General features: G+C 46.8%; 1 protein-coding gene across 3 annotated transcripts in view; it reads right to left on the minus strand.

The window, feature by feature from the left end:
- Nucleotides 1-27443, minus strand: part of DRP2 (dystrophin related protein 2) — a 195755-nt gene that overhangs the window by 132955 nt on the left and 35357 nt on the right. For 2 of the 3 annotated variants that reach the window (XM_075324062.1, XM_075324061.1), the window contains exon 3: nt 18464-18620. In XM_075324062.1, the coding sequence (XP_075180177.1) occupies nt 18464-18620 (157 nt within the window). Of the gene's footprint in view, nt 1-18463; nt 18621-22989; nt 23022-27443 lie in introns of all 3 variants that reach the window. The other variant, XM_075324063.1, reaches the window with a different exon arrangement.

Genomic DNA, 27443 nt, shown 5'->3' on the forward strand with positions numbered 1-27443 from the left:
ACCACAAAAGAGTAGCGCAAGAAAACATATGGACACATGGAGGGTGGTTGTAACCAAAACAAAAACCAGTAGACAATCTAGGACTGGTTGAAGGTCGTAATACCCCTTGTGGGTAGGGTCTGGAGTTGATTGCAACACATATATGCAGTCCAGTATGGGGATATTCAAGAGTGTCGCTACTCCCTGTTGCTGGGAGGACACAGAACTGCACGGGAACTAGAATGACTATCAAGGACGGCTCCAATGTGCTAGGTCGGGCTGTGACAGGCTGACAGGGGAACATCCACAATAATAACAGCAGCTGAGGTGAACTTGAAGGAAATGCGTCTGTTGATGCTTAATACTAGTGAAATGGCCAGTACTTTTTTTGTAAAGTTGCCATCCAGAAACTGTGTAGTTAAGAACTGTTGATTAATAAGTACTTAGCTGCACAGATGTGGGCATATAACAACAGGGTACTGTCACCATGACATTGGGATAGTGGGGAACTCAAGTTAGGGGCCCTGTGCTATCCCTATTCTCAGGTATACTCCCAATGGTGGGGATGCGTGAGTCTCCTTCCTGACCCTGCTTCCTGACCAGTCCTGATCTTTTTCCCCCTCACCCCAGAGAGGGACGGGACAGGAGTTTAATAAAACTCACAGATATAGTCAGACAAGGGGAAAAAAGAAAACTATCACACAGCACGCACATAGGTAAAGACAATAAGAGTTTCAGGAGGAAACACAAGAGGAGGAAGGAAGTAGAAAACAACAGGGGTAAACTTCCGCAACCAGCAAATAGCACAATTCTCACCAGATAATCTGGGACACCACACCTCACAGGCCAACATAGAAACTATAGCTGGCATGGGTAGAAGATTTCATCCAGCTTAAATAGAAGGGAATTGGCCTCCCCACAACATGTGATCCAAAGCACCAAACAAGCAGACTAGCAGAGATAAACTCCTTCTAGCCTGCCTATGAGTCACTATACAGCAGGTTGACGCTCGAGTCTACCTGTGTTGATCCCAGACACCAGACAAACTATTGGGGCGGAGTTTTAGAATCTGCAATGTGAACAGTGCCCGACAGCGCCATGACAGTCAATGAAGTTTGAGCAAAACTCTGTCTGACATGTACATAGTACTACCGGTTAGTCACCGGATATGCTAATGTTCGGGAGAGCAGACCAGGAGATCAAGGATCTCTACATGCCTGATCCAATGGGGCTACCACCAAGAAATATCATTGCATATGCACAAGAGCACCGCTGCCAACTAAAAATGGTGTATGAGGTTGTGGGGGAATGACTGAGACTAATGGTACATCCAAACCCGAGACCCATGCAGAATGTTGAGTAGGCTCCGTGTGACCAGGCGATGGTCAGGGCCAAAAGGCTAACCAGGAAATTGGATGGCAGTTTGAGGCAGTCCCATATATGATGAAAAAGAGGGTAGCCCCTGCCATCCCGGTGGAGCAAGTAAGGACAGGGGGACTCTTGCAGAATCTTCATTGTAACACGTTGAGATGCTGCACATTTGAAGAGTCCAAAGTCATGGAGGAAGTGCCTACCCCTACCCTGAGAACAATGAAAAACCTTTTAGTTAAGGAATGGTGGGTTATCCCTATTCTGAAACAAATGAAGACTCCAGCCGTGGTAATCTTGTCACCCAGGGAGGGAGTTGCGCATCCGGTAGCACTTCCCCAATAAATGTGCCTCACGTCCCCGATCCTATGACTCGCTGGTGTACCTACACAGTGCTATGTACAAAACAAATTTGTATGGGGAGGATAGCCAATTACGTCAACCTCTAGTGAGGTGGCAAGTGAGAAGGTGAAACTGCCCCCTTTGCCCATGGCCATAAATATGTACCTAATTAAAGATGCGGATGGCAAGCGCTAGTGCTGGCTCACCAGCATGGTTTAGATGTACATATTTGTGTTGCAGAAGTGTGAACATTGTACTTATTATCAACTACCAATTTCAACCATAACAGTTTTTGGAAAGGGTGTAAAATTAATAAAGTGTCAAGAAAATGTTAACGTATGTAAATATCCATTACCCAAACTCAAAAATACATGGTTATATAGAAGGTTCCAAAAACATGACCAAACCAAACCAATTTATAAGAAAAAAGGAACCCAAATAAAAGTAAAACAAATAATCTTTATCCTGAAAATAATACAAAAGGTGTCATAACAGGATGGTACACAAGATGGCAGCACTAAACCATAGGAGGAGATGAAATCACCCAGTAGTCAAAATAAATGAATCCATTTCCCAAATAACACAGTGTATAAAGCAAGTGCATACACACCGTGTGCAGAATTATTAGGCAAGTTGTATTTTACAGGATTTTTTTTTTTATTATTGATCAACAACTATGTTCTCAATCAACCCATAAGACCCATAAATATAGGGGGGGGCGGAGATGGACATGGCAGGGTAAAGACGTGCTTCTCTGGAGCTCCTCATAATCCTCCATAAAGCCGGCTATTATATACATAAAATGGGCAAATCATCGGCCAAACAGGGCAAGCTCAACACCCCAGGACGGCCACCTGCACCCCTGAATAATATTGGAGCCTATTTTACCCGCTCCAAGGAATCGGGGGCAACCTCGCAGCCGGAGCAAGAATTGCGGCCTGCAGAATCCGAAATGAGTCCTGCCCCTGTCCGGATGCCTGAGGACACAGCAACCCCGGAGACCCAAAAGAGGGGTGAAGCAGCTGAGACCCCCCATGATGCGAAAGGACCCACCGGGAGATCCACAGCAGCGGTGAACAAGAAACAAAGCCCTGCGGCGGGGGACTTAGTGAAGCTGCAGACGCCATTCCAAGATGGCGCTCACCTACCTGAACCGCGGCCCCGGAGGCCGGAGCTGGAAGACGGGACACTCGCAGCCGCGACCTCGCCTGCCTCATGCCCTGCTGCATCGCGGATGGGAGCGGTGAGTCCTCGCAGTCCACCCGCGGCTGGTGTCGGCGGGATCAGGGAGATCTCAGCGTGCAGCCGTGGATTGCACGCGAGATCGGGCCTGGAGGATGAGTCACCGCCCCAGCCCCGGACTCAGGGAGAACAGGCTCCACGCAGAGCGGCTGAGGCCCAGACGGGAGCAGCGGATACCCCTAACAGACTGCCTGATCCCAGGCCCCCGGTGCGGGGCTGGAGGGGGGACTTGCTGCCGAGGGCCCATATTAGTAACGGCAATAACAACATAAGCCACACTTCCTCGCCGAGGGACACACAACCCCTGGGGGACCCAGTGACTGGAGGGGGACCGCATGAATCCAGGGAGACGGCCACTGAGTTCTGGGGGACGCCCCAGATGGAAATGCCCCCCACCTCACCCAATAGTTGGTGCACAGGATCCTCCTGGGCTGAGAGCCTGGGGGACACAGACGGGGTTCCGGAAGGGGGTGCACTGATGCCCATGAATAAGGGGCCCATGGTGTCAGGGGTAGCCCCACTCCGTCTTGTAACCGTATCACCATCATGGAGCGGCATAAATAATCCCCAAAGTGCACAGCAAATGATATACGGTCCAGCTGTACAGGACTCTTTCTGTGCATACCCCAATTTATCCTACGCTGCCGCCTCGACAAGGGAGGACCGCCCGGCGTCCTTGGCAGATCTGCGATCACTACTACAAGCGATCCCCACCAAGAATGACATCGCAGCACTGGCTAATCAAGTGGTGGCGGAATGTAAGCAAGAATTTATCCAACTGCGATCTGATCTTTCCTCACTCACCCATAGGGTTGATACCCTCACTGAGCAGCAATCACATTCACAAGTCTCTATACAATCTATCCAAGAGACAGTACAAAACCAGTCTAAGCAGCTATTTGCCCTTCAACAACACGTTGATGATCAAGAGAACAGAAATAGAAGGAACAATTTAAGAATTAGAGGCCTACCTGAATCTATAGCTGCTCCCGACATCCCTGGCGTCCTTCGTTCCATTTTTAATAATTTGCTAAAGAAACCGCCTGGTGCCCCTCTAGAGCTCGATAGAGCACATAGGGCTCTACGTCCCCCAGATCCGGATGATCCCCGCCCAAGAGATGTGGTCTGTAGGGTGCATTTCTTTGTAGCAAAGGAGGCTATTCTACAGGCAGCCAGGAAGAAGCCAAACTTGTCATACAATGGTTCTGCCATCCGCATAATGCCAGATCTCTCAAGACACACTCTAGCCCAACGCGCTACTTTGAAGCCCCTTCTGGATGTTCTGAAAGAAAAGGGACTTCCGTTCCGGTGGGGGTTTCCATTCTCCTTGGCGGTGCAAAAAGACTCTCAATGGCGGGTCCTGCGCTCCCCAGAGGACCTCCCGGCATTCATCAGGAGCCTGGGCCTTCCCACAATTTCTATAGCAGCCTGGCCAACTACCCTGCTTCAGACCTGGACCCCCAGGGAAAGGATCACACCCACCAGACCAACCTCATTCCCGGGGCCCAAGAGGGGCCTGCCTCCGAGAGGAGAACGGGGCCGAGGGGCAGGACGCTTTCGATACCCGACATAGAGAAGCCCTGAGGCCGTGTGTGCCTTCATGACATATTCTACACACAGTTATTTACAGTTATTTACAGCTAAGTGACTTTCATCTGCTGAGTTTAAACCTATCCATTGCCCGTATTACATTAGTCATCAATTCCTTAGCCGGTGCTTGTGGTCATCCTTAATGTTTTTAGTATATCCGGAGTTCTGTTTTGCTTTGCTATGTCTGACATCCTTTTTCCCCAAATAGGTTGGGATCCCCTGTCCTGCCATTCAAAGGCGGATATGTTCCCTAGGAACGTTTGTTCGAATCTAGTTTATCATACAAGGTTTTGTGCTTTGTTGTTCTCTTTGTTTTCTTCTTCGCTATACTCTACCTCTTTCAACTCTCTTCCTCCTTCCTCTCTTGGCGACCGGGCTGATCGTGTTCGATTCCCTCTCTCATTTATCTTTAATGTCACACTCTCTTTTAGATGGCGGACCTGACTATTGCCTCTTTTAATGCCAGGGGCCTTAATGTTCCGGAGAAACGAACACAGATCCTGTACCACTTCCATAAACAGAAGGTGAGCATGGTATGTTTCCAGGAGACCCACTTCAAACAAGGGCATGCCCCCATTTTCAAAAATAAGTATTATCAGACATGGGTATCCTCAGACAACCCGGATTCCCGATCTAAAGGGGTGGCGATAGCCATCCATAAATCCCTCCCACATCAAATCCTAAAATGTACGACTGATAGTCTTGGACGGTATATCATCCTCTCGCTAAAGGTAGGGGATCAAACACTCACAGTCATTAACGCATATGCCCCAAACCAAAAACAAGACAGCTTTGTCACCCGCCTGATAGACGCTGCGGTCCCTCTGATTCAGGGTACAGTGGTTCTGTGTGGCGACCTCAATGTCACCCTCGACCCCACATTGGACAACTCCAGGGGGAAATCTAACATTGCCTACAGCACGATCAAACGTATCAAAAAAGCTCTATTGCGTATTCAACTGTTCGACACCTGGAGACTGAAACACCCGTCCGACAGGGACTACAGTTTCTATTCCCATACTCAAGACTCATACAGTCGCATAGACTATATACTTTTACAACATAACGCTCTCCCCTGGATTCGATACACTGGGATGGACAACATTCTATGGTCGGACCATGCCCCGGTCTATTGTACAGTTGAGATACCCTCCCTCCCGACCCCCAGGGGTTCGTGGCGGCTAAATGAGTCGCTGTTGCTGGATGAGCTTTGTGTTTCCGACGTTCAGACCTCTATCACGGGGTTCGTAGCAGACCACTTAACCGATGACACAGCCCCCACTTATAAGTGGGAAGCATTGAAATGTGTCATACGGGGTATTTTTATTAAGCATGGGTCCCGAATCAAAAAAGAACGGGCCCAAGATATAGTAACAGCCCTTCGTAGGGTCTCTGAACGTGAGCTTATACACAAACGAGCACTATCGGCCACGAACCTACAGGCCCTTCTACAGGCCAGGATGGAAGTCAAAAAGTTGTTGGACTCCTCGTATAAGCGCCTGATACAGGTAGGGAAAGGGAGGTTTTATGAGTTTGGAGATAAACCGGGCAGATTACTGGCCAACGCATTGAGAGAGGGAAGAGCCCACACCCTTATACCTTGTATCAAGAACACACGTGACGAGCTACCCTATGCCACCCCCGACATCTCCAACACGTTTCACGACTACTATTCCAAGCTATATAATTTACCTGTCGAACCCTCTGAGTTGAGTGCCGAATGCCCCTCAATGCCCTCACCCTTTACGCGCCTTAGTAGCTCCACAATTGAGGACCTGGAAAGTCCATTTTTATTGAATGAATTGTTGATGGTGATTCGTGACACACCGGGTAATAAGAGTCCTGGACCTGACGGATTCCCCGCTAAATTTTATAAAGCCTTCTCGGAACAGTTAGCTCCCTTAATGCTCCTCTCTTTCAACTCAATCTCGGACTCGGTCCCTTTCCCGCCCCATTCAACCACTGCCCATATTTCTCTGATTCGTAAGGCTGGAAAGGACCCCACAATATGTAGTAGTTTCAGACCGATATCACTCCTTAATGTAGATTTAAAAATCTATGCCAAGCTTTTGGCAAATAGACTGGGCCCTTTGCTTCCTGACCTGATCCATCCAGAACAGGTCGGGTTTGTCCAGGGCAGAGAAGCTAGGGACAATACTATAAAGACCTTGGACCTAATCCAACACGCACACACTAAAAAACTCTCTTTGATGCTGTTATCTTTGGATGCTGAGAAGGCCTTCGACAGAGTCTCATGGCAGTCACTTTCACAGACATTGGAACATATGGGCCTGGGACCCATTTGCTCCTCTAAGATTATGGCTTTATATCACTCTCCGACTGCATACATTAAGATTAATGGCACTTTGTCGAGGCCCTTACCCATCCGGAATGGGACCCGGCAGGGATGCCCCCTATCACCTTTATTATACGTGTTGGTAATGGAACACTTACTGTCGGCCATTAGGGCTAACCCAGATATTCAAGGCATTCGGGTTGCAAACCGGGAACATAAATGTGCCGCATTTGCCGATGATCTCCTTATTTATTTATGTAACCCTCTCACCTCCCTTCCGTCCCTGCTAGTGGAGCTAAACCGCTTTAGTAAATGGTCCAATTTCAAAATTAATTTTGACAAGTCGGAGGCGCTGAATATCTCTCTGCCCCACACAGTGGTAAACGCCCTAAAACCAAGTTTTCCCTTTAAATGGCCATCCCATGGTAGCATTGAATACCTGGGCATAAAGATTCCCTCCGATCTGACTAGGCTCTTTCAATTAAACTATCAAACCTTTCTGTCAAGACTCGAGGGAGACCTAGCCTCATGGCAAAAAGGCACTCTTTCGTGGTTTGGCAGGATTGGCGCTCTCAGGATGACCGCCCTGCCGCGATTATTGTACCTGGTCCAGACGGTCCCGGTATATATCCCGGGAGCATATTGGGCCAAGATACAACGCATATTTAATCAATTTGTTTGGTCCAAAAAACGCGCTCGCTTGAGATGCAGCGTTTTAACCAGGACCAAGAACGCGGGGGGAACAGGTCTGCCCGATTGTAGGCGATATTATATGGCAGCCGCTCATGCCAGGGTCTTGGACCTTTTGCACTGCTCTAAGTCTAAGCTCTGGGTTTGCCTGGCACAGGATCTGTGCCCTTTATCGACATCGACCTTGCCGTGGACCTGGCCCCTCCTCATCAAACATAAAATTGAGATGTCCTATAGTACCAAACAAACACTACGAACGATACACTCTATATCATCACGCAACCTCATGATCCAGCCTAGGGGACCCCTCATGCCACTAACTGACAACCCGGAGTTTCTACCGGGAGCATCGTCCAACAACTTTCTGGGTTGCACGAAACTAAACCCCCTGAGATTAAACCAGGTAGTTTCGGGGGGGTCCCTCCTTCCACTCCGGGAGATTGTAGAGAACCGCAACTTCAAATTGCGGTTCCACTTTGAATATGCCCAGCTCAAGCACTTCATAACCTCCCAGGACATTGACATAGCCCACCACCTGCCCCAAACGCCTTTTGAAAACCTTTGTAGTGGGCCCTCTGGTGCACGCCATGCAATCTCAAAGGTGTACAAATGTATGACGAACGCGGCGGAGACGTCTTCCCCCCGATTCTGTGCGGCATGGGAAGAGGAGCTCGGCCAGACTTTCCCTGAGAATCAGTGGAAACGTTGTTTCCGTTTGACCCACAGGTCCGTGGTGGCCACCAGGATGCAAGAAACCAGCTATAAAATACTGTCTAGATGGTATAGGGTCCCAGCATCTCTTCATGCATGGTATCCCGACATCCCTGACACGTGTTGGCGATGTGGAGCGCAGGGGGGCACTATGTCGCATATCTGGTGGTACTGCCCGAGCTTGTCGGCCTTTTGGAAAAAAATACTGGCGGCCATTCATGAGGTCACCGGGGTTGTAGTTCCGAGTCGCCCAGAGGCGGTATTATTGTACATCTTTAATGTATCCGAAAAGGTCTATAAAAATTCTATCCTGGGCCATCTTCTCCAGGCAGCTAAGACAGTGATCCCACGACGATGGAAGGACTCTGCTCCCCCTTCGTTGGAAGAATGGGTCATGGAGGTAAATGTGATTCACCGTATGGAGGTGGTGATGGCTCAGTCACGCGGGCAGTCGGTGGTGACAGCCACCAAATGGCTCCAGTGGGAATCTTTTCTGTCTAGTAAAAAATTCTTGGATCTGTGTGACTCCTGAGGAGCAGGAACCCCCGGCTCCCTCCCTTCTTCAGATGACATACACCATCTTTTCGAATGGTCTTGGTCCAGCGGACAGTGTATCAGCCCCGGTCACCGCGCTCTACTTTCTATTTTTCCTCCTTTCTCTCTGACCTACGCTATCTTTCCTACATACCATGACTGCTACTCTCCTCTGTCTTTCCTCTCTGTGTTACTGGTTTCTATGGTTTCTACGGTTTAAAATGAGGACCTATGTGTCACCACAATGACTTATAATCCATTATGACTCCTATGACAGTTTAACATTGTTCAGATGTTTGATGAAATATGTCTATCATTACATGGTCCCATGCTCTTTATTGTATGCTTATGAAAACTCAATAAAAATTTAAATTGGAAAAAAAAAAGACTCATAAATATCAAAGCTTAATATTTTTGGAAGTTAGAGTGGTTTTTTTTTAGATTTGGCTATCTTAGGAGGATATCTGTTTGTGCAGGTAACTATTACTGTGCAGAATTATTAGGCAACTTAATAAAAACCAAATATATTCCCATCTCACTTGTTTATTTACACCAGGCAAACCAATATAACTGCACAAAATTTAGAAATAAACATTTCTGACATGCAAAAATAAAACCCCAAAAAATTAGTGACCAATATAGCCACCTTTCTTTATGATGAAACAGCCTACCATCTGTAGATTCTGTCAGTTGCTTGATCTGTTTACCATCAACATTGCGTGCAGCAGCCACCACAGCCTCCAGACACTGTTTCGAGAGGTGTACTGTTTTCCCTGCCTGTAGATCTTACATTTTATGAGGGACCACAGGTTCTCTATGGGGTTCAGATCAGGTGAACAAGGGGGCCATGTCATTATTTTTTTAGACCTTTACTGGCCAGCCACGCTGTGGAGTAGTTCGATGCATGTGATGGAGCATTGTTCTGCATGAAAATCATCTTTTTCTTGAAAGATACCGACTTCTTCCTCTATCACTGACTAGCAGTAGGTCTGGGAGTTGAGCTCTCCATCTTCAACCCGAAAAGGTCCCACAAGTTCATCTTTGATGATACCAGCCCATACCAGTACCCCACCTCCACCTTGCTGGCGTCTGAGTCGGAGTGGAGCTCTCTGCCCTTTACTGATCCATCCTCTGGCCCATCCATCTGGCCCATCAAGAGACAGTCTCATTCCATCAGTCCATAAAACCTTTGAAAAATCAGTCTTAAGATATTTTTTGGCCCAGTCCTGAAGTTTTATCTTATGTTTCTTGTTCAAAGGGGGTCGTTTTTCAGCCTTCCTTAACTTGGCCATGTCCCTGAGTATGGCTCACCTTGTGCTTTTTCATACTCCAGTAATGTTGCAGCTCTGAAATATGGCCAAACTGGTGGCAAATGGCATCTTGGCAGCTTCACGCTTCATTTTCCTCAATTCATGGGCAGTTATTTTGCGCCTTTTTTGCCCAACACGCTTCTTGCGACCCTGTTGGCTATTTGCCATGAAACGCTTGATTGTTCAGTGATCACGCTTCAATATTTTGGCAATTTCAAGACTGCTGCATCCCTCTGCAAGACATCTCACAATTTTGGACTTTTCAGAGCCCGTCAAGTCTCTCTTCTGACCCATTTTGGCAAAGGAAAGGAAGTTACCTAATAATTAAGCACACCTTATATAGGGTGTTGATGTCATTACACCGCACCCCTCCTCATTACAGAGATGCACATCACATGATTTACTTAATTGGTAGTTGACTCTCAAGCCTAAACAGCTTGGAGTAGGACAACATGTCTAAAAGGTATCATGGGATCAAAATACTCATTTGCCTAATAATTCTGACGGGGCTTGTGCTGAAACGGACGTAGGGAAGCGTGGTGACGCCTTTCCAGTAGGAGGAGATGTCAACAGGTATAATCCTTATTGCATTGTGACCTTTTTGGTCTGTCTCTGCATCCCTTTTTGTCATTACATAGCTTTATGCACTGTGTTACTTGAGAAATGGATTCATTTATTTTGACTACTGGGTGATTTCATCTCCTCCTATGGTTTAGTGCTGCCATCTTGTGTACCATCCTGTTATGACACCTTTTGTATTACTTTCACAATAAAAAGAGAATTTTGTTACTTACCGTAAATTCTTTTTCTTATAGTTCCGACATGGGAGACCCAGACCATGGGTGTATAGCTTCTGCCTCCGGAGGACACACAAAGTACTACACTCAAACGTGTAGCTCCTCCCTCCTAGCATATACACCCCCTGGTAGCCAGTCCTAGCCAGTTTAGTGCAAAAGCTGAAGGAGGACATCCACCCACAAGTAGAGACAGAGCAAAACCCGGAACAACCGGAACCTCTGGCTACAACAACAACAGCCGGTGAAAACACACGGAACAAGAAACCTGCCAACAGGCAAAAGGGAGGGTGCTGGGTCTCCCATGTCGGAACTATAAGAAAAAGAATTTACGGTAAGTAACAAAATTCTCTTTTTCTTCATCGTTCCTTATGGGAGACCCAGACCATGGGACGTTCCAAAGCAGTCCATGGGTGGGAATAAACAGAAAAACTGAGAAGTAGGCGAAACCTAACTTCACAAATGGGCGACAGCCGCCTGAAGGATGCGTCTGCCCAAGCTCGCATCTGCCGAAACATGAGCATGCACTTGGTAGTGCGTCGAAAAGGTATGCAGACTAATCCAAGTGGCAGTCTAACAGACCTGCTGAGCCGTAGCCTGGGCCTGAAAGCCTAAGAGGCACCGACAGCTCTGGTTAAGTGTGCCTTGATCCCCGGCGGGAGAGGCACTTGAGTACACTGGTAGGTATCGGAAATGGCCGACCTAATCCAACGAGCCAGGGTCGGCTTAGACGCCGAGAGGCCCTTACGCTGACCAGTGGTCAGCTCAAAGAGAGAGGTGCACCGCCTAAGAACATAGATCCGGAGCGCCCGCACCAGATCCAGAGTATGCACCGCCTTTTCAAAGCGATGAACAGGAGCCGGACAAAAGGAAGGCAGGGAAAATGCCCCGGTTAAGGTGGAAGCAGCAACCACCTTAGGGAGAAAGTCCGGAGTCGGACGGAGAACCACCTTGTCTTGATGAAAAACCAAAAAAAAGGTGACTCCGAAGAGAGTGCAGCCAAAACAGAGACTCTCTTGAGGGAAGTTATGGCCACTAGAAAGACCACTTTCTGTGAAAGACGAAACAAAGAAACCTCCCTAAGAGGCTCAAAGGGGGGTTTCTGGAAGCCGTAAGGACCGGATTAAGGTCCCAGGGCTCCAAAGGCCGCCGGTAAGGCGGAATGATGTGAGATGCGCCCTGCATGAAGGAGCGCACCTGAGCCAGCCGGGCGATACGCCGCTGGCACAACACTGACAGAGACGAGACCTGTCCCTTAAGGGAATTGAGGGATAGTCCTAGCTGCAGACCGGACTGTAGAAGGGACAGGAGGGTCGGCAAGGCCAAAAAAGGCCAAAGGATACTTCCGAGCTCGAGTCATAGTGGAGATGACTTCAGGAGGGATACCAGAAGTCGTCAAGATCCAGGACTCAAAAGCCACGCCGTCAATCTGAGAGCCGCAGGATTCTGGCGGAAAGATGGACCTCGTGAGAGAAGGTCTGGACAGTCCGGGAGATGCCATGGCACCTCTACGGACAGACGGAGCAGGTCAGGGTACCAAGCTTGCCTGGGTCAGTCTGGAGTAATGAGAATGACCCGACGGCCCTCCTTTCTGATCTTGCGCAGGACTCTGGGCAAGAACTAGAGGGTGAAACACGTAAGACAGACGAAGCTGGGACCAAACTTGAACCAGTGCGTCTGCCGCAAAAACCTGAGGATCGTGGAGCCACGGTTTGACGGCTGAGATAATCTGCCTCCCAGTTTTCCACGTCTGGGATGTGGGCTGCGGATATGGTGGACTAGGAGTCCTCCGTCCACTGAAGAATGCGATGAACCTCCAACATTGCCAGGCGGCTGAGTGTCCTCCCCTGGAGGTTGATGTAGGCAAACGCTGTAGCGTTGTCTGACTGGACTCGAATGTGCCTGGCCGCCAACAGATGGTGAAAGGCTTAGAGAGCTAGAAACACAGCTCTGATTTCCAGCACATTGATCCAGAGGGCTGATTCGGACAGAGTCCAAGTGCCCTGCGCTCCATGGTGGAGATATACTGCTCCCCAGCCAGATAGACTAGCATCCTGGTGAGGATCACCCGGGATGGGGCCAGGAAGGAGCGTCCCTGAGACAGAGGGGCCGAAGCCACCACTGAAACGAGCCCCTGGTCTGTGGCGAAGCCACCACCCCGTGGAAGGAGGAAGTCCGCTTGTTCCAACAGCGGAAAATATCCAGCCACAGAGGATACAGATGGAACTGGGCAATGGAATCGCTTCCATTGACACCACCATCTGATCCAGCACCTGTATTAGGTGCCTGATGGAACAACGTCGACCGCCAGCGGAGGGACTGCTGTTTGACTAAGGGCAGCTTCACAAGTGCCGACAGAGTCTCGAATTGCGTCCCTGGGTACGTGAACTTCTGGGTTGAAGTCAGAGTGGACTTGGACAGAATGACAAGCCACCCGAATTGGTTAGAGTGGCGAGAGTGAGCGAGGCACTGCGCTAACAGTCTGCACTGGATGAAGCCCAGACTAGAAGGCCGTCCAGGACAAAAGGATCACTGCCAACCCCTAGAGGTGCAGGACCGCAATCACAGCTGCCCCGACCTTGAGAATACTCGAGGGGCCGTGGCTAACCCCAAGGGAAGAGCCACGAATTGGACCACTCTGATTGCAAAACGTAGCCAACGCTGGTGTGAAACTGCGATTGGCACATGCAGATAGGCATCTCTGATGTCGATGGATGCTAGGGAATCTCCTTGGGTCATTGATTGATCGCAGAGACTCCATGCGAAAATGCCGCACCTGAACATGCATGAGAAGCTTGAGATCCAGGTCGGAAGGCACCGCCCTCTTCGGGGACTAGGAATAGATTTAAGCAGAAATGGCCTTGAAAGCCCGCACTGCTGCAAAAGCTGGGGAGAACGAGGCCCCTGCCGCCTCCATACAGATTTGGCCAGAAGGACAACCTGGCGGACAGCAAAACCTTAAGCGAGGAGCCATCAGCCACTGATACAATGGTCCGGGCTGAGAGTCTAAACACCGGAGGGACCACCTTTGGTGAATGAGCCCACTCCTTGACCACCTCTGGTGGAAGGGGAAAACTGTCATCAGAACCACGCTTTGGGAAGCGTTTGTCAGAGCAGACCCTGGGCTTGGTCACAGTGGCCTGAAAACTGGAGTGGTTAAGGAACACACTCCTTGTTCTCTTAGGCAAGGTAAACTGGTGCCTTTTTGCCAGAGAGGGTTGCTCCTCTGATACTGGCGGATTGAGGTCCAGTACAGAATTAATGTACAGTGGGATCCTTAGAGAGGTGCCGTCAGCCACTGATACCACTATCCGGGCTGAAAGTCTAGACACCGGAGGGACCACCCTTGGTGAATGAGCCCACTCCTTGACCACCTCTGGTGGAAGGGGGAAACAGTCATCAGAACCACGCTTTGGGAGCGTCTGTCAGGACAGGCTCTGGGCTTGGTCACAGTGGGCTGAAAACTGGAGTGGTTAAGGAACACACTCCTTGTTCTCTTTAAGGTATACTGATGCCTTTCTGCCAGAGGGGGATGCTCCCCTGATACAGGCGGATTGAGGTCCGGTACAAATATAATGGACGCAATCAAATCATTAGCATCTGCATCACCTTCGGACATCCAAAAAATCAAAAATCAAAAATCAGAGAATGCATGTGTGTGTGTGACCTCCTGAACACAAAGCATTGAAACTGGCTAGGACTGGCTACCAGGGGGTGTATATGCTAGGAGGGAGGAGCTACACGTTTGAGTGTAGTACTTTGTGTGTCCTCCGGAGGCAGAAGCTATACACCCATGGTCTGGGTCTCCCATAAGGAACGATGAAGAAAGATTATTTGTTTTACTTTTATCTGGGTTCTTTTTTTCTTATAAATTGGTTTGGATTGTACTTATTATATACAGTGTCGGACTGGAATCTCCAGTAATGCCAGGCCTGGAATCAGTTACCTGCTTTGCACGCCGGAGCTCTCAGCTGCAGCCTGGTCTGATCTCAGAGTTTGCAGGACTGCACCGCGAGCGCCAACTGATTGATTCCCCGGCGATTGCGGTTCAGTTCATAACAGATGCAGACAGGCCGGGCTGCAATCCGGAGTTCAGGTGAGAGCACCGGAGATCAGCCCGGCATGTCTTCAGCTGTCATGAACTGATCCGCAATCGCCGGGGAATCAATCACTCGGCGCTCGCGGTGCAGTCTAGGCTACACTGAAGAGCTCAGGTGAGAGCTCCGGAGAGCAATGCAGGTAACTGAATCCAGACCTGGCATTACTGGAGATTCCTCCGGATTATATATACATCATGGTCCAAATTATTATGCAAATTGGATTTAAGTGTCATAGCGATTTTTTTTTTTTTTTTTTTTTCAATGAAACTCATTGATGTTATAGTGTCTCAGGGTTCTTTGGATCACTGAACTCAATCTCAGATACCTGTGATAATTAGTTTGCCAGGTGAGCCCAATAAAAGGAAAACTGGATGTTCCACAATATTAAGCAGGCCACAGTTTTCAAGTAACATGGGAAAGAAAAAGGATCTCTCTGCTGTCGAAAAGCATGAAATAGTGCAATGCCTTGGACAAGGGATGAAAACATTAGAAACTTCACGAAAACTTAAGCGTGATGATCATACTGTGAAGAGATTTGTGGCTGATTCAGAGCACATACGTGTTCGTGCTGATAAAGGCAGAATGAGGAAGGTTTCTGCCAGGCAAGTTCATCGGATTAAGAGAGCAGCTGCTAAAAAGCCATTACAAACCAGCAAACAGATATTTGAAGCTGCTGGTGCCTCTGGAGTCCCTCAAACCTCAAAGTGCAGGATCATTCAAAGGCTTGCTGTGGTGCATAAACCTACTATTCTGCCACCCCCAACCAGTGCTCACATGCAGAAACGGTTGCAGTGGGCCCAGACATACATGAAGACTAATTTTCAAACAGTCTTCTTTACTGATGAATGTCGAGCAACCCTGGATGGTCCAGATGGATGGAGTGGTGGATGGTTGGTGGATGGCCACCAACAAGGCTGCGACATCAGCAATGAGGTGGAGGAGTCATGTTTTGGGCCGGAATCATGGGGAGACATCTGGTAGGCCCCTTTAGGGTTCCTGAAGGTGTGAAAATGACCTCTGCAAAGCATATAGAGCTTCTGACTGACAACTTTCTTCCATGGTAAAAAAAAGCAGAAACGTGCCTTCAGGAGTAAATTCATCTTCATGCATGACAATGCACCATCTCATGCTGCAAAGAATACCTCTATGTCATTTGTTGTTTTGGGCATAAAAGAAGATAACCTCATTGTGTGGTCACCATCTTCCCCTGACCTCAACCCTATAGAGAACCTTTGGAGTATCATCAAGCAAAAGATCTACGAAGGTCGGAGGCAGTTCACATCAAAACAGCAGATCTGGGAGACTATTCTGACATCATGCAAAGAAATTTAAGCAGAAACTCTCCAAAAACTCACAAGTTCAATGGATGCAAGAATTGTGAAGGTGGTATGAAAGAAGGGTTGTATGTAAACATGTAACTTGGCCTGTTAGGATGTTTTGGATTTAAATAGCTTTTTATTTCAGTGAATGTGACCTCCTAATGCTGCAAATTCCACAAATGAGCATTTTCAGTTCTATAAAACATATAAAATATTTAGAAACTCTACTGTGCCTAATAATTTGGAACAGTGCATTTTGAGTTTTTCTTAATTTTGAAGATTATACTGTTATCATTGGGAGGTTTCTTCAATAAAATTCGATGTATACTCTAACGGGTGATGACTAGACTGACTGTCATTTGCACCGATTATTTAAGAAAATCAGAGCAAAATATAATTTGCATAATAATTTGGAACATGGTGTAAATTTACCACCTGCTTGGTGTCAGTAATGACATGATAATGCTTTATAATGGACTGACATGTCATCATTCGGCCACAAGAGGCCACTGTTCCCTAGCACCGATGAAAGACTGCAATACATAGCTCGAGACGGAGGTGGAGCTAAAAGTTAGGATACAATGTGTATCACAGGAAGTAGAGGGATGGCCATCTTGGGGGCAGTTGGCAGCTACTGAAGACAGAGCGAGCGAGAGAGAGAGAGGTCGTGTACGACAGAGGGTTTATAATATCTGTGCATAGACGCTTCTCACCGAGACCAGACCCGTGATGGAGTGGAGCTATTCCTGTCTGTGTCCAAATATTTACTAGATGGGAGAAAATTGCTGTTAGGGATGCCTCTGAGGAGTCAAGTGACAGATATTAACAGTACCGCTTATCTGTTTGAGGGGCCGCTCATCTGACTGTGTACTACAGTCGTATTGTTCGAAACAGACCCGGGTCAGTAATATAACTAAGGCCCACTGCGCCATCGCATTGGGTAACTGTGCACGCACCTCACAACATTGTCAAAATACTTGAGACCCAGGCAGGGCCTGTAGTTTAGAAAGACATAGCTACTGTGTCAGGCCGCAGTTACTACCACGATCACCATTCTGGACGCTGCTACGTCATCTATCTCGTCACCATTGAGGATTCTGTGTTGACCATATTCTTACTTACACCTAGGTATTGCAAAGGCCTGTCATGGACTTTAGGCCATACTTGAGCTCATTCAGGAGAGAACTTGTGAAGAACGCCATCCACAATATGTCTCCTCCATCCATCTGTAACCTAGCTGCCTGGTACCTACCTGTGCGCAACCTCCGATCTTCACAAGATCTCCTTCTCTACGCCCCTCTTATCTCCTCTTCAAACAATCGCATACAAGATTTCTACCATGCCTCCTCCATACTCTGGAACTCTCTACCACAACATATCAGACTCTCACCTACCATGCAAACCTTCAAAAGGAACCTGAAGACCCACCTCTTCCGACAAGCCTACAACCTGCAGTAACCCTCAGTCCACTATACTGCTGCTCGACCATCTCCACCTCTCTAACCTCACCTACTGCATCCTCACCCATCCCCTGTAGACTGTAAGCCTTTGCGGGCAGAGTCCTCTATCCTCCTGTACAAGTCTGTGCCTTGTATTGTTCATGATTATTATACTTGTCTATGTATGCTATAATAATAATAATAATAATAATAATAATAAATAATAATAATTTGCTCAAGTAATTTTCATCTTAACCTTTCATGGCTGAGACAGATGACTTCCTCTCGCTCCCACCAGTGAAGATGGAGCTACAGAATCAGACTAGAGCTGCTGACCTATGCTTGTTCAATAAGTCTTAAAGAAATCAGTAAGCATTGTGGACACAGCATATTCCACGGCGTCATGCTGATTCTGGAGCTCCACCTTCAGTGGTTGGAGCTGGGTCAAGTTATTCCTGTCTTAAGGCTGCTTTACACACAACAATATCGCTAGCGATCTCGTTAGCGATGTGACACGCCAGATCATAGATACGATTTGCTGAGATCGCACATAGGTCGTTTTCTGACCGGCGCTACAAAAACAACCTATGTGCGATCTCAGCAAATCGTATCTATGATCTGGCATGTCACATCGCTAACGAGATCGCTAGCGATATTGTTGTGTGTAAAGCAGCCTTTAGTCATTAAAGACTGGGATAGTAATAACACTAAATAGAAATATCCCATACAGTTTATTGGTGATAACTCACCAGATGTTTATCCTTTGCCTGCTCCACCATTATTAGGTCACCTCGCAGGGGTAGCTGGGCTGACAAATCTTCATCTTTTTGCCCTAGCCAATCAATGATCTCCTGTAGTGGTGGCTGCAACTTTAGGGTGGGATCTGAGAATGCTTCCAGGCGTGCTCTAAAGAGAAGACGTGGAAATAATTTAGCAGAAAATACTTCACTGGTACAATAATACTATTTATCAACGTTTTATATGGTGCAATATACTTCTATTTTTTCCAATGAGCTTAGTGTGAAAACATGGAACGATAAATGCTGTGTTACTGACCTAGAAAGTCCAGGACATCAATGTATGGAAGATCTTACACAGAGTGGACCCGATTCATCATTTGCAATTTTTTAAAATCACTTTTTTTTTGGGTCTAGTGATTAGTGATGGGCGGACCTGGACTGTAAAAGTCCAGATCCGTGCGGTTTCAAACGTACCAGAGTGCCGGAGCTGGACCCGGAGTTTTCAGGGAATTCTGGCTAATGATCCGGGTCCATCACTCGAGAAATTGAAAAAAAAAGGAAAAAAAGAAAATAAGAATGAAGCAAGAGCGTTATACTTACCAAGTCTCCGGTGCGGCTATAACTGCTTCCGGGGCCGCTCATTATCACTAATCCTTATGCACTGCTTCCCCTGTCCACTGGTCATCTTGGCATCTGTGATTGGTTGCAGTCAGACACACCCCCACCCTGTGTGACAGCGTCTGACTGCAATCAATCACAGACCCTGTCTGCGAGCCTATATAGTGGTGTGAAATGAATTAGCTAAAAAAAATTGTCTGAAGCTCACAGGGGGCGGCCATTGTTCTATGACCGCTCGCTGCGACTTCAGATGTAGCAGAGCTGGAATCGACGTGGGACCTCGTGTGGATTACGTCGGACCTGGGTGTTTCGGGGTTTAATAAAGACGTGAAAGAGGGTGGGGTTTTTTTGCATTTTATTTCAAATAAAGGATTTTTTGTGTTTATTTCTTTTCATTTACAGATTAGCTAATGGGGGGTCACTTCAGTCTGAGAATACCAGCCCCCAGATGTCGGGCTTTATAATGGCTGGTTTTCAAAATTGGGGGGGACTACACGCTATTTTTGTAAACAATTTATTAAAATAATTAAAAAAAAACATGCCACATGCGGTTCCTTTTATTTTGATACACAGCCAAGCTAACCGCACGACTGGGGCTGCAGCCTGTAGCCGTATACTTTATCTATGCTGGGTATCATAATATGCGGGGCCTACACCAATTTATTTTTTCTCCAGTCTACATTGACACACAGATCTGAAATTGCAAGCAGTCAGACGCTGTCACACAGGCTAGGGGCACGTCTGACTGCAACCAATCACAGACGCCAGGACTGCCAGTGGGCGGGGGAAGCAGTGAATATGGATGAGCAATAATGAGCGGCCCCAGAAAAAGAATGAGCGGCTGCGGGAGCAATTACAGCCGCGCAGGAGACTCAGTAAGTATGAAGCATTTGCTCCAATCCCTCTATCCCTTCTACTACCATTTTTTCAAGCTGGATTCCGGTCCCCATAGATTTATATAGGGACCGGCGTCTGGCCAGATATCCGGGATCAATTGCGGGCTGGATTTTTTTTTTTAAATCAGGTTAGATCCGCCGGTCCTGGTTATCTGATAGTCTGCCCATCACTACTAGTGATGTTTATTTTTGTCAAATTCATGAATGTGGTGCACTATATTCATTCATTTTTACTTTATTTGTTTTATGACACTTTGAAGAAAAAGGTACATGTTCATCTAAAATGAAAAATTTGCATCAAAGTAGCAAATAAAATCACTCCAGAGGCGTACTAGGACAAATTTGAGACAAGTTTTGTGAATTTTAAAAAAAATTGCAATTGATGAATGAGGCCAAAAGATCTGGAAACCAAAAACTCTGCCCACAATAGGGAACAAAAAAAATAAATAGATGGCCACATAAAAAAAATAACTGTAAAAAATGCACAAATGGAAAGATGAAAATGGTGCAAACTAAAAAAAAAAAGGTGCAAAACACTAAAAATGTGACAAAGAAAACGAAAACAGAAAATGGTGCAAACTTAAAAAAAAGTGTGAAACGCTAAATACATGACCAAAAAAACCCCAAAAACAAGCACAAATGCAACTAATAATGAATCGGGCTGAGAATGTTTTTTGAAAACCATCACAGTTTTTCAAGCAGTTTTTTTTAAACATAGCCATGAGATTACTCTAAGGCAGGGGTGGGGAACCTTTTTTCTGCCGGGGGCCATTTGGAAATTTCTACCAACCTTCAGGGGCTGCACAAAATTATCAGCATGAAAATTACCCTAATGTTTGTTTAACAATGAACTCACCCTTAAAGGCGCTTTACACGCAGCGACATCGCTAGCGATGTTGCTAGCGATCGCACCCGCCCCCGTCGTCTCTGCGTCACGGACAAATCGCTGCCTGTGGCGAACAATATCTCCAATACGCGTCACACATACTTACCTTCCTAGCGACGTCGCTGTAGCCGGCGAACTGCCTCTTTTTTAAGGGGGAGGTTCATGCGCCGTCACAGCGACGTCACAGAGCGGCCCGCCAATAAAAGCGGAGGTGCGGAGACCAGCCGCAGTAATGACACGCCCACCTTGTTGCCGGCAGGACGCAGGTACGTTGTTGTTCGTCGTTGCCAGGGTGTCACACGTATCTATGTGTGCTGCCTCAAGAACGACGAACAACCTGTGTCCAGCACCAGCAACGATATTTGGGAAATGAACGACGTGTCAACGATCAACGATTAGGTGAGTATTTTTGATTGGTAGCGGTCGCTCATAGGTTTCACACACAACGATGTCGCTAACGAGGCCGGATGTGCGTCACGAATTCCGTGACCCCAACGATATCTCGTTAGCGATGTCGTTGCGTGTGAAGTGGCCTTTACTGTGGTGGCTGGAGCTGCTTCTCTTTGGTGCGGTGGTGATGTTTGGGGATATTGATCATGTTGCTTCTCACAACTTACCAGGTTTGTCTCAGTTCGGAGCGCAGTCAACAGATTGGTAAATCATACACATCACAGGAGGTGCTGGAGGGCTCATATATACATCACAGGAGGGGGTGGAGGGCTCACATATACATCACAGGAGGGGGTGGAGGGCTCACATATACATCACAGGAGGGTTGGAGGGCTCATATATACATCACAGGAGGGGGTGGAGGGCTCACATATACATCACAGGAGGGGGTGGAGGGCTCACATATACATCACAGGAGGGGGTGGAGGGCTCACATATACATCACAGGAGGGGGTGGAGGGCTCACATATACATCACAGGAGGGGGTGGAGGGCTCACATATACATCACAGGAGGGGGTGGAGGGCTCACATATACATCACAGGAGGGGGTGGAGGGCTCACATATACATCACTGGAGGGGGTGGAGGGCTCACATATACATCACAGGAGGGGTGGAGGGCTCACATATACATCACAGGAGGGTTGGAGGGCTCATATATACATCACAGGAGGTGCTGGAGGGCTCACATATACATCACAGGAGGGCGTGGAGGGCTCACATATACATCACAGTAGGGGGTGGAGGGTTCACATATACATCACAGGAGGGGGGGAGGGCTCATATATACATCACAGGAGGGGGTGGAGGGCTCACATATACATCACAGGAGGGGGTGGAGGGCTCACATATACATCACAGGAGGGGGTGGAGGGCTCACATATACATCACAGGAGGGGGTGGAGGGCTCACATATACATCACAGGAGGGGGTGGAGGGCTCACCGCACTGGGTTGGGGGCTCACAGCACTGGGTGGAGGGCTCACATCACTGGGTGGAGGGCTCACAGCACTGGGTGGAGGGCTCACAGCACTGGGTGGAAGGCTCACAGCACTGGATGGAGGGCTTACATATACATCACAGGAGGGGGGGCTCACCGCGAGGCATGTACGGCAGGGAGGCCGGTAAACCTGCTGCTACTCTTCTTCTGTGGGACGGCAGCACACCTCGTGCTTACCCCGCCCACAAAGTATGTTCTCTGGACGATGACATAGGCCTAGGCCTGCATGCTGAGGATCTGATAGTATGCTTTGTGCATCCTTGCATCACATCACACAGTGATTTAAAGAGCAAGTAGCCGACAAGACCGCAGCTGCTGCTGGAGCACTGCAGTCCCTGGGAATGTGCCCAGGGGCCGCATAAGAAGTCATTGCGGGCCGTAAACGTCCCGAGGGTCGGAGGTTCCCCACCCCTGCACTAAAGGATTGGGAATTCTCAAAAAAAGGCTTAAACCTCTCTTTCCCAACAGATCTACTTCTGACTTTCACTCAAAAAAATTGCATCAAAAACTGCAGTGTTGTTTTTCAAAGAATGTTGTGTGTGAAACTGCCCAAAAGCAAATTTGCCAAAATAATTCATTTCAAAACATTTGGATCTGTCCATAAAAGGTTTACAGGTAGACATCAGAAAAATCTTAAACTTGTCTATTTTGGTAAAAAAAAAAAAAAAAAAGAAATGGGAACTCACACACTGGAATAAATAGGCCTCAACGGATCCATCTATTTAAAAAAAATAAAAAATAAAGTAAGAAAAATTCCAAAAGTAATAACGAATTCAGAGATAGTCACCCTCTGCTACTCCGGTGCTGCCTGTGGTCTTTTTTGACAGGCATCAGCGGTGACATCATGACTACTGTTGAGCAAGTAATTGACTATTCGTTCTCGCTATGCTGTTAGCGAGTACTGTCCGCTACTTACATATTCGTTACAAGTAGCGGGTGCAATGTAAGTCAATGGGAAATACTCGCTAAGTAGCGAGTAACCCGAAAGCCGTAATTTTTGTGCGAGTAGTGAATAGTACGGCTTTCAGGTTACTCACTACTTAGTGAGTATTTTCTATTAACTTACATTGCGCCCATTACTTGTAACGAATACGCAAGTAGCGGACAGTACTTGCTAACAGCAAAGCGAGTACGACTAGTCAACTACTCGCTCAACACTAGTCATGACTATAGCTCATGTAAACACTGCAGCCACATTCCAGGACTGATTCTAGTGATTGGCTGCAGCAGTCACGTGTATTGTAGTCGCAACATCACCACTGTAACTTGTAACAAAGAACAGAGACCGCAAAAGAGTTGCTAGCAGAGGGTACTTCTGATTTCATTATTTTTACCTACAGCAAGACTATGAGGATGAAAAAATATCTTATTACTGGAAAACCTCTTAAATTGGATCCTCTTAGATTTGTAAAGTATTTAAAAACTGTGATTCCCCTTACTCATTACTTTTTACTTTGCAAACAAAGAACCTTCATAGTCAATATGGCTGAAAGTGGATCTGTTTCCAGATTTTATGATATACAGAGTGTCCACCCATATCCTGTCCACCGCCAATAACTTGAGAACGGCGGCAGCTATAGGCATAGAAGTGGTGTCTAGGTATAGTAAAGTAGCCATGCGCTACGCAATGAAACCACCTATAGTGTCACCTAGTGGAAAACAACGGAGTTAGCATTTTTATCGCGAAAACGGAACGAGATAGAGAAAAAAAGAGAATTACAAAGTTGTAGGGCATCAATTCAATACGAATCGACACCTTGCATACAGAAATGCTATGATTAGAACGTGTAAAACTCACAAGGCAGCGGACGTGAAGCGATAACTCATAGAGACCTTCCTACAAGTCATTGAGTATGGTGGCTGCATAGAGTGGCCTCCAAGCTTGCCTGACCTGACCCCATTGGATTTCTTTCTGTGAGGCCACATCAAACAGCAGGTGTATGCGACCCCTCCACCAACATTGCAGGACCTACGACGACGTATCACAGATTCTTGTACAAACATCACTATGGGGAGATAAGGTATGCACACCAGTGACTATGTAAGGGGAATACATGGAATAGCAGAAACTGCTGTGTGAATACTGACTTGAAAAATCCAATAGCTATATGTAAGAGTGAAAATGTGAAAAATGAAATCTGCATTACTGCCATGAACATATGAATCAAGAGAAATTTAGCTACTGAATTGATCAATGCAATAGAGCCCCAACACTACGCCAAAGTATTTCTCTACGTTGGGGTCCCTAGCTTGTGTGTATCCTCTCATGCAGTTAAAAAACTTACCGTGTATGGGAAGCTGAGACCCAGGCTATTTATGCGTATGATATGGATTGGCAACTTAGACTTAGAATGGAGTTCCAAACGTTATTCCTTATTGTTAGTAGTTTTTCGTTTGTGAACCCTCCCCAACCACACCTATTGCCAATCCATATCATACGCATAAATAGCCTGGGTCTCAACTTCCCATACACGGTAAGTTTTTTAACTGCATGAGAGGATACACACAAGCTAGGGACCCCAACGTAGAGAAATACTTTGGCGTAGTGTTGGGGCTCTGTTGCATTGATCAATTCAGTAGCTAAATTTCTCTTGATTCATATGTTCATGGCAGTAATGCAGATTTCATTTTTCACATTTTAACTCTTACATATAGCTATTGGATTTTTCAAGCCAGTATTCACACAGCAGTTTCTGCTATTCCATGTATTCCCCTTACATAGTCACTGGTGTGCATACCTTATCTCCCCATAGTGATGTTTTTTTAGGTTTTTGCACCCAGTTCAGACTTAGAATGGTGTTCCAAACGTTATCCTTATTGTTAGTAGTTTTTCGTTTGTGAACCCTCCCCAACCACACCTATTGCCAATCCATATCATACGCATAAATAGCCTGGGTCTCAGCTTCCCATACACGGTAAGTTTTTTAACTGCATGAGAGGATAGACACAAGCTAGGGACCCCAACGTAGAGAAATACTTTGGCGTAGTGTTGGGGCTCTATTGCATTGATCAATTCAGTAGCTAAATTTCTCTTGATTCATATGTTCATGGCAGTAATGCAGATTTCATTTTTCACATTTTCACTCTTACATATAGCTATTGGATTTTTCAAGTCAGTATTCACACAGCAGTTTCTGCTATTCCATGTATTCCTGTTGTACAAACATGTCACCTACCATATTGCACAACATGCAGCAAGATACAGTATGCTGTCCAGAGTCCAGATGTGCCTTGCAGCTGACGGTCAAAGTTAACAGAGCGCCATATGCGTGACCAGCATTCAATGTTTTTTGGGAAGAGGGTCATGGGTTTCATATCATAGCATTTCTGTATGCAAGGTGTCGATTCGTATTGAATTGATGATGCCCTACAACTTTTTAATTCACTTATTTTCTCTATCTCGTTCCATTTTCGAGATAAAAATGCTAACTACGTTGTTTTCCACCAGTTGGCGCTATAGGTGGTTTCATTGCATAGCGCATGGCTACTTTACTGTACCTAGACACCACTTCTATGCCTATAGCTGCCGCTGTTCTCAAGTTAATAGCGATGGACAGGATATGGGTGGACACACTGTATAGTACATACATAAAGAACCATTCTCATTAATTCATATTGTTGAGCCGGATGGTCAAAGCTGCGGTAACGTGATGCAGCAGAGGAACGGAGCAGCACTTGAAACGGCAGAAGACGGCGATCAGTATTTTAGTTCACTCATTACACACATTACTGATTACTAACAGAGGAAGCTATAAAAAAAAACAACAACGTTCAAGTGCTCCTTTAAATACGTAGATATCTTAGAAATTAATCTAACTTTTACAATACATGTCTGTTTAATCTTGACATTAACATAAGCGATTTATGAGTCCTGGACTTGTAAAAATGCTGATTTCAAATTTCAAAATGTAAATCTTTCAAAAAAGATTTTAAAGCCATTAAAGATTTTAAAGCGTCATCAGGTCTAAAAGATTTATTTAATAGCATACACAGGTTGTATTATTAAATAGGGTGATGGATCCACTTTGTAGGGAATATATCACATAGATTTAAAGGGATTGTCCACTAATATTACATTGATGGCCTATCCTTAGGATAGGTCATCAATGTCTGATCGGCTGGTGTTCAACACCCAGCACTCCCGCTGATCAGCTGTTCTTGGTCGCAGCAATGTAAGCAGTCAGCCAGAAATGCTCAGTTCCGGAGCTGCCCTGTCAACTGATAGCGGCTGGATAGTGCACATCCACCTCCTATTGATTTGAATGGGAAGTGGATGTGCAGTTGTGGCACCCCTGAGTGTTAGGTGCCACAGGGTACTACATCTAACCACAGATTCCTGGAAGACCAGTGCTGGTAACCACCACAACACACATACAAATCCACGCCCTTTTCCCCAGACTGGGTGACAGGCTAGAGATGGACCTGATGGATGGCCACCTGTTGGTCGGAACGCAGCCAATCCACTAGTCAGAAACCTGGGAGTGGGAGGTGCTAGTGTCAGGGGCACAGCAGCAGAAAGGAAACCTGGGAACTGGGACAGAGGTCCGACCCAAGAGAGGTTCAAGCTGCCTGCCATACGGGCCAGGAAGGAGACAACAGGAGGGGACCCCAAAAACCGCTTCAAGCCACGGAGATCCACCAACTACAGACGGGTGCATGGAAGTAAAGCTCACCAGGTCACTACATCGACACTAAAACAAAGGGAATACCGGATTGGTAAAGACTAGCACCAGCCAGGTGGCAGCAACTCCAAACCAGTGAGTAAGCACAAGTTAAACCGCAGCCCCTGTGTTTTCCAAATTCTTTCTACACCTCGGTATCTACATACTACAACCACCGTCATCCTCCCCTGGGGCCTAGCTCTACTTGTGGAGAGCCATCACACCTAAGGTGCCCAATACCACCAGCCCCAGCAGTGAGAGACTTTGCAGCAGTGGCTTTCTCTATATAGCCACATACCGCAAGTGGCGTCACGAAAAACATTTTAATTTTATTTTTCGCTTGTACAAAAATGACATTTTTGTGTACTCACCGTAAAATGTCTTTCTTGGAGCCTTTCATTGGGGGACACAGGCAGTGGGGTATTATGGTGTCTCCAGGGGAGGCGTGACACTAGATTGAAAAAGTGTTAGCTCCTCCT

Source organism: Anomaloglossus baeobatrachus, chromosome 9, assembly GCF_048569485.1.
Source record: "Anomaloglossus baeobatrachus isolate aAnoBae1 chromosome 9, aAnoBae1.hap1, whole genome shotgun sequence".
Lineage (NCBI taxonomy): Eukaryota > Metazoa > Chordata > Amphibia > Anura > Aromobatidae > Anomaloglossus > Anomaloglossus baeobatrachus.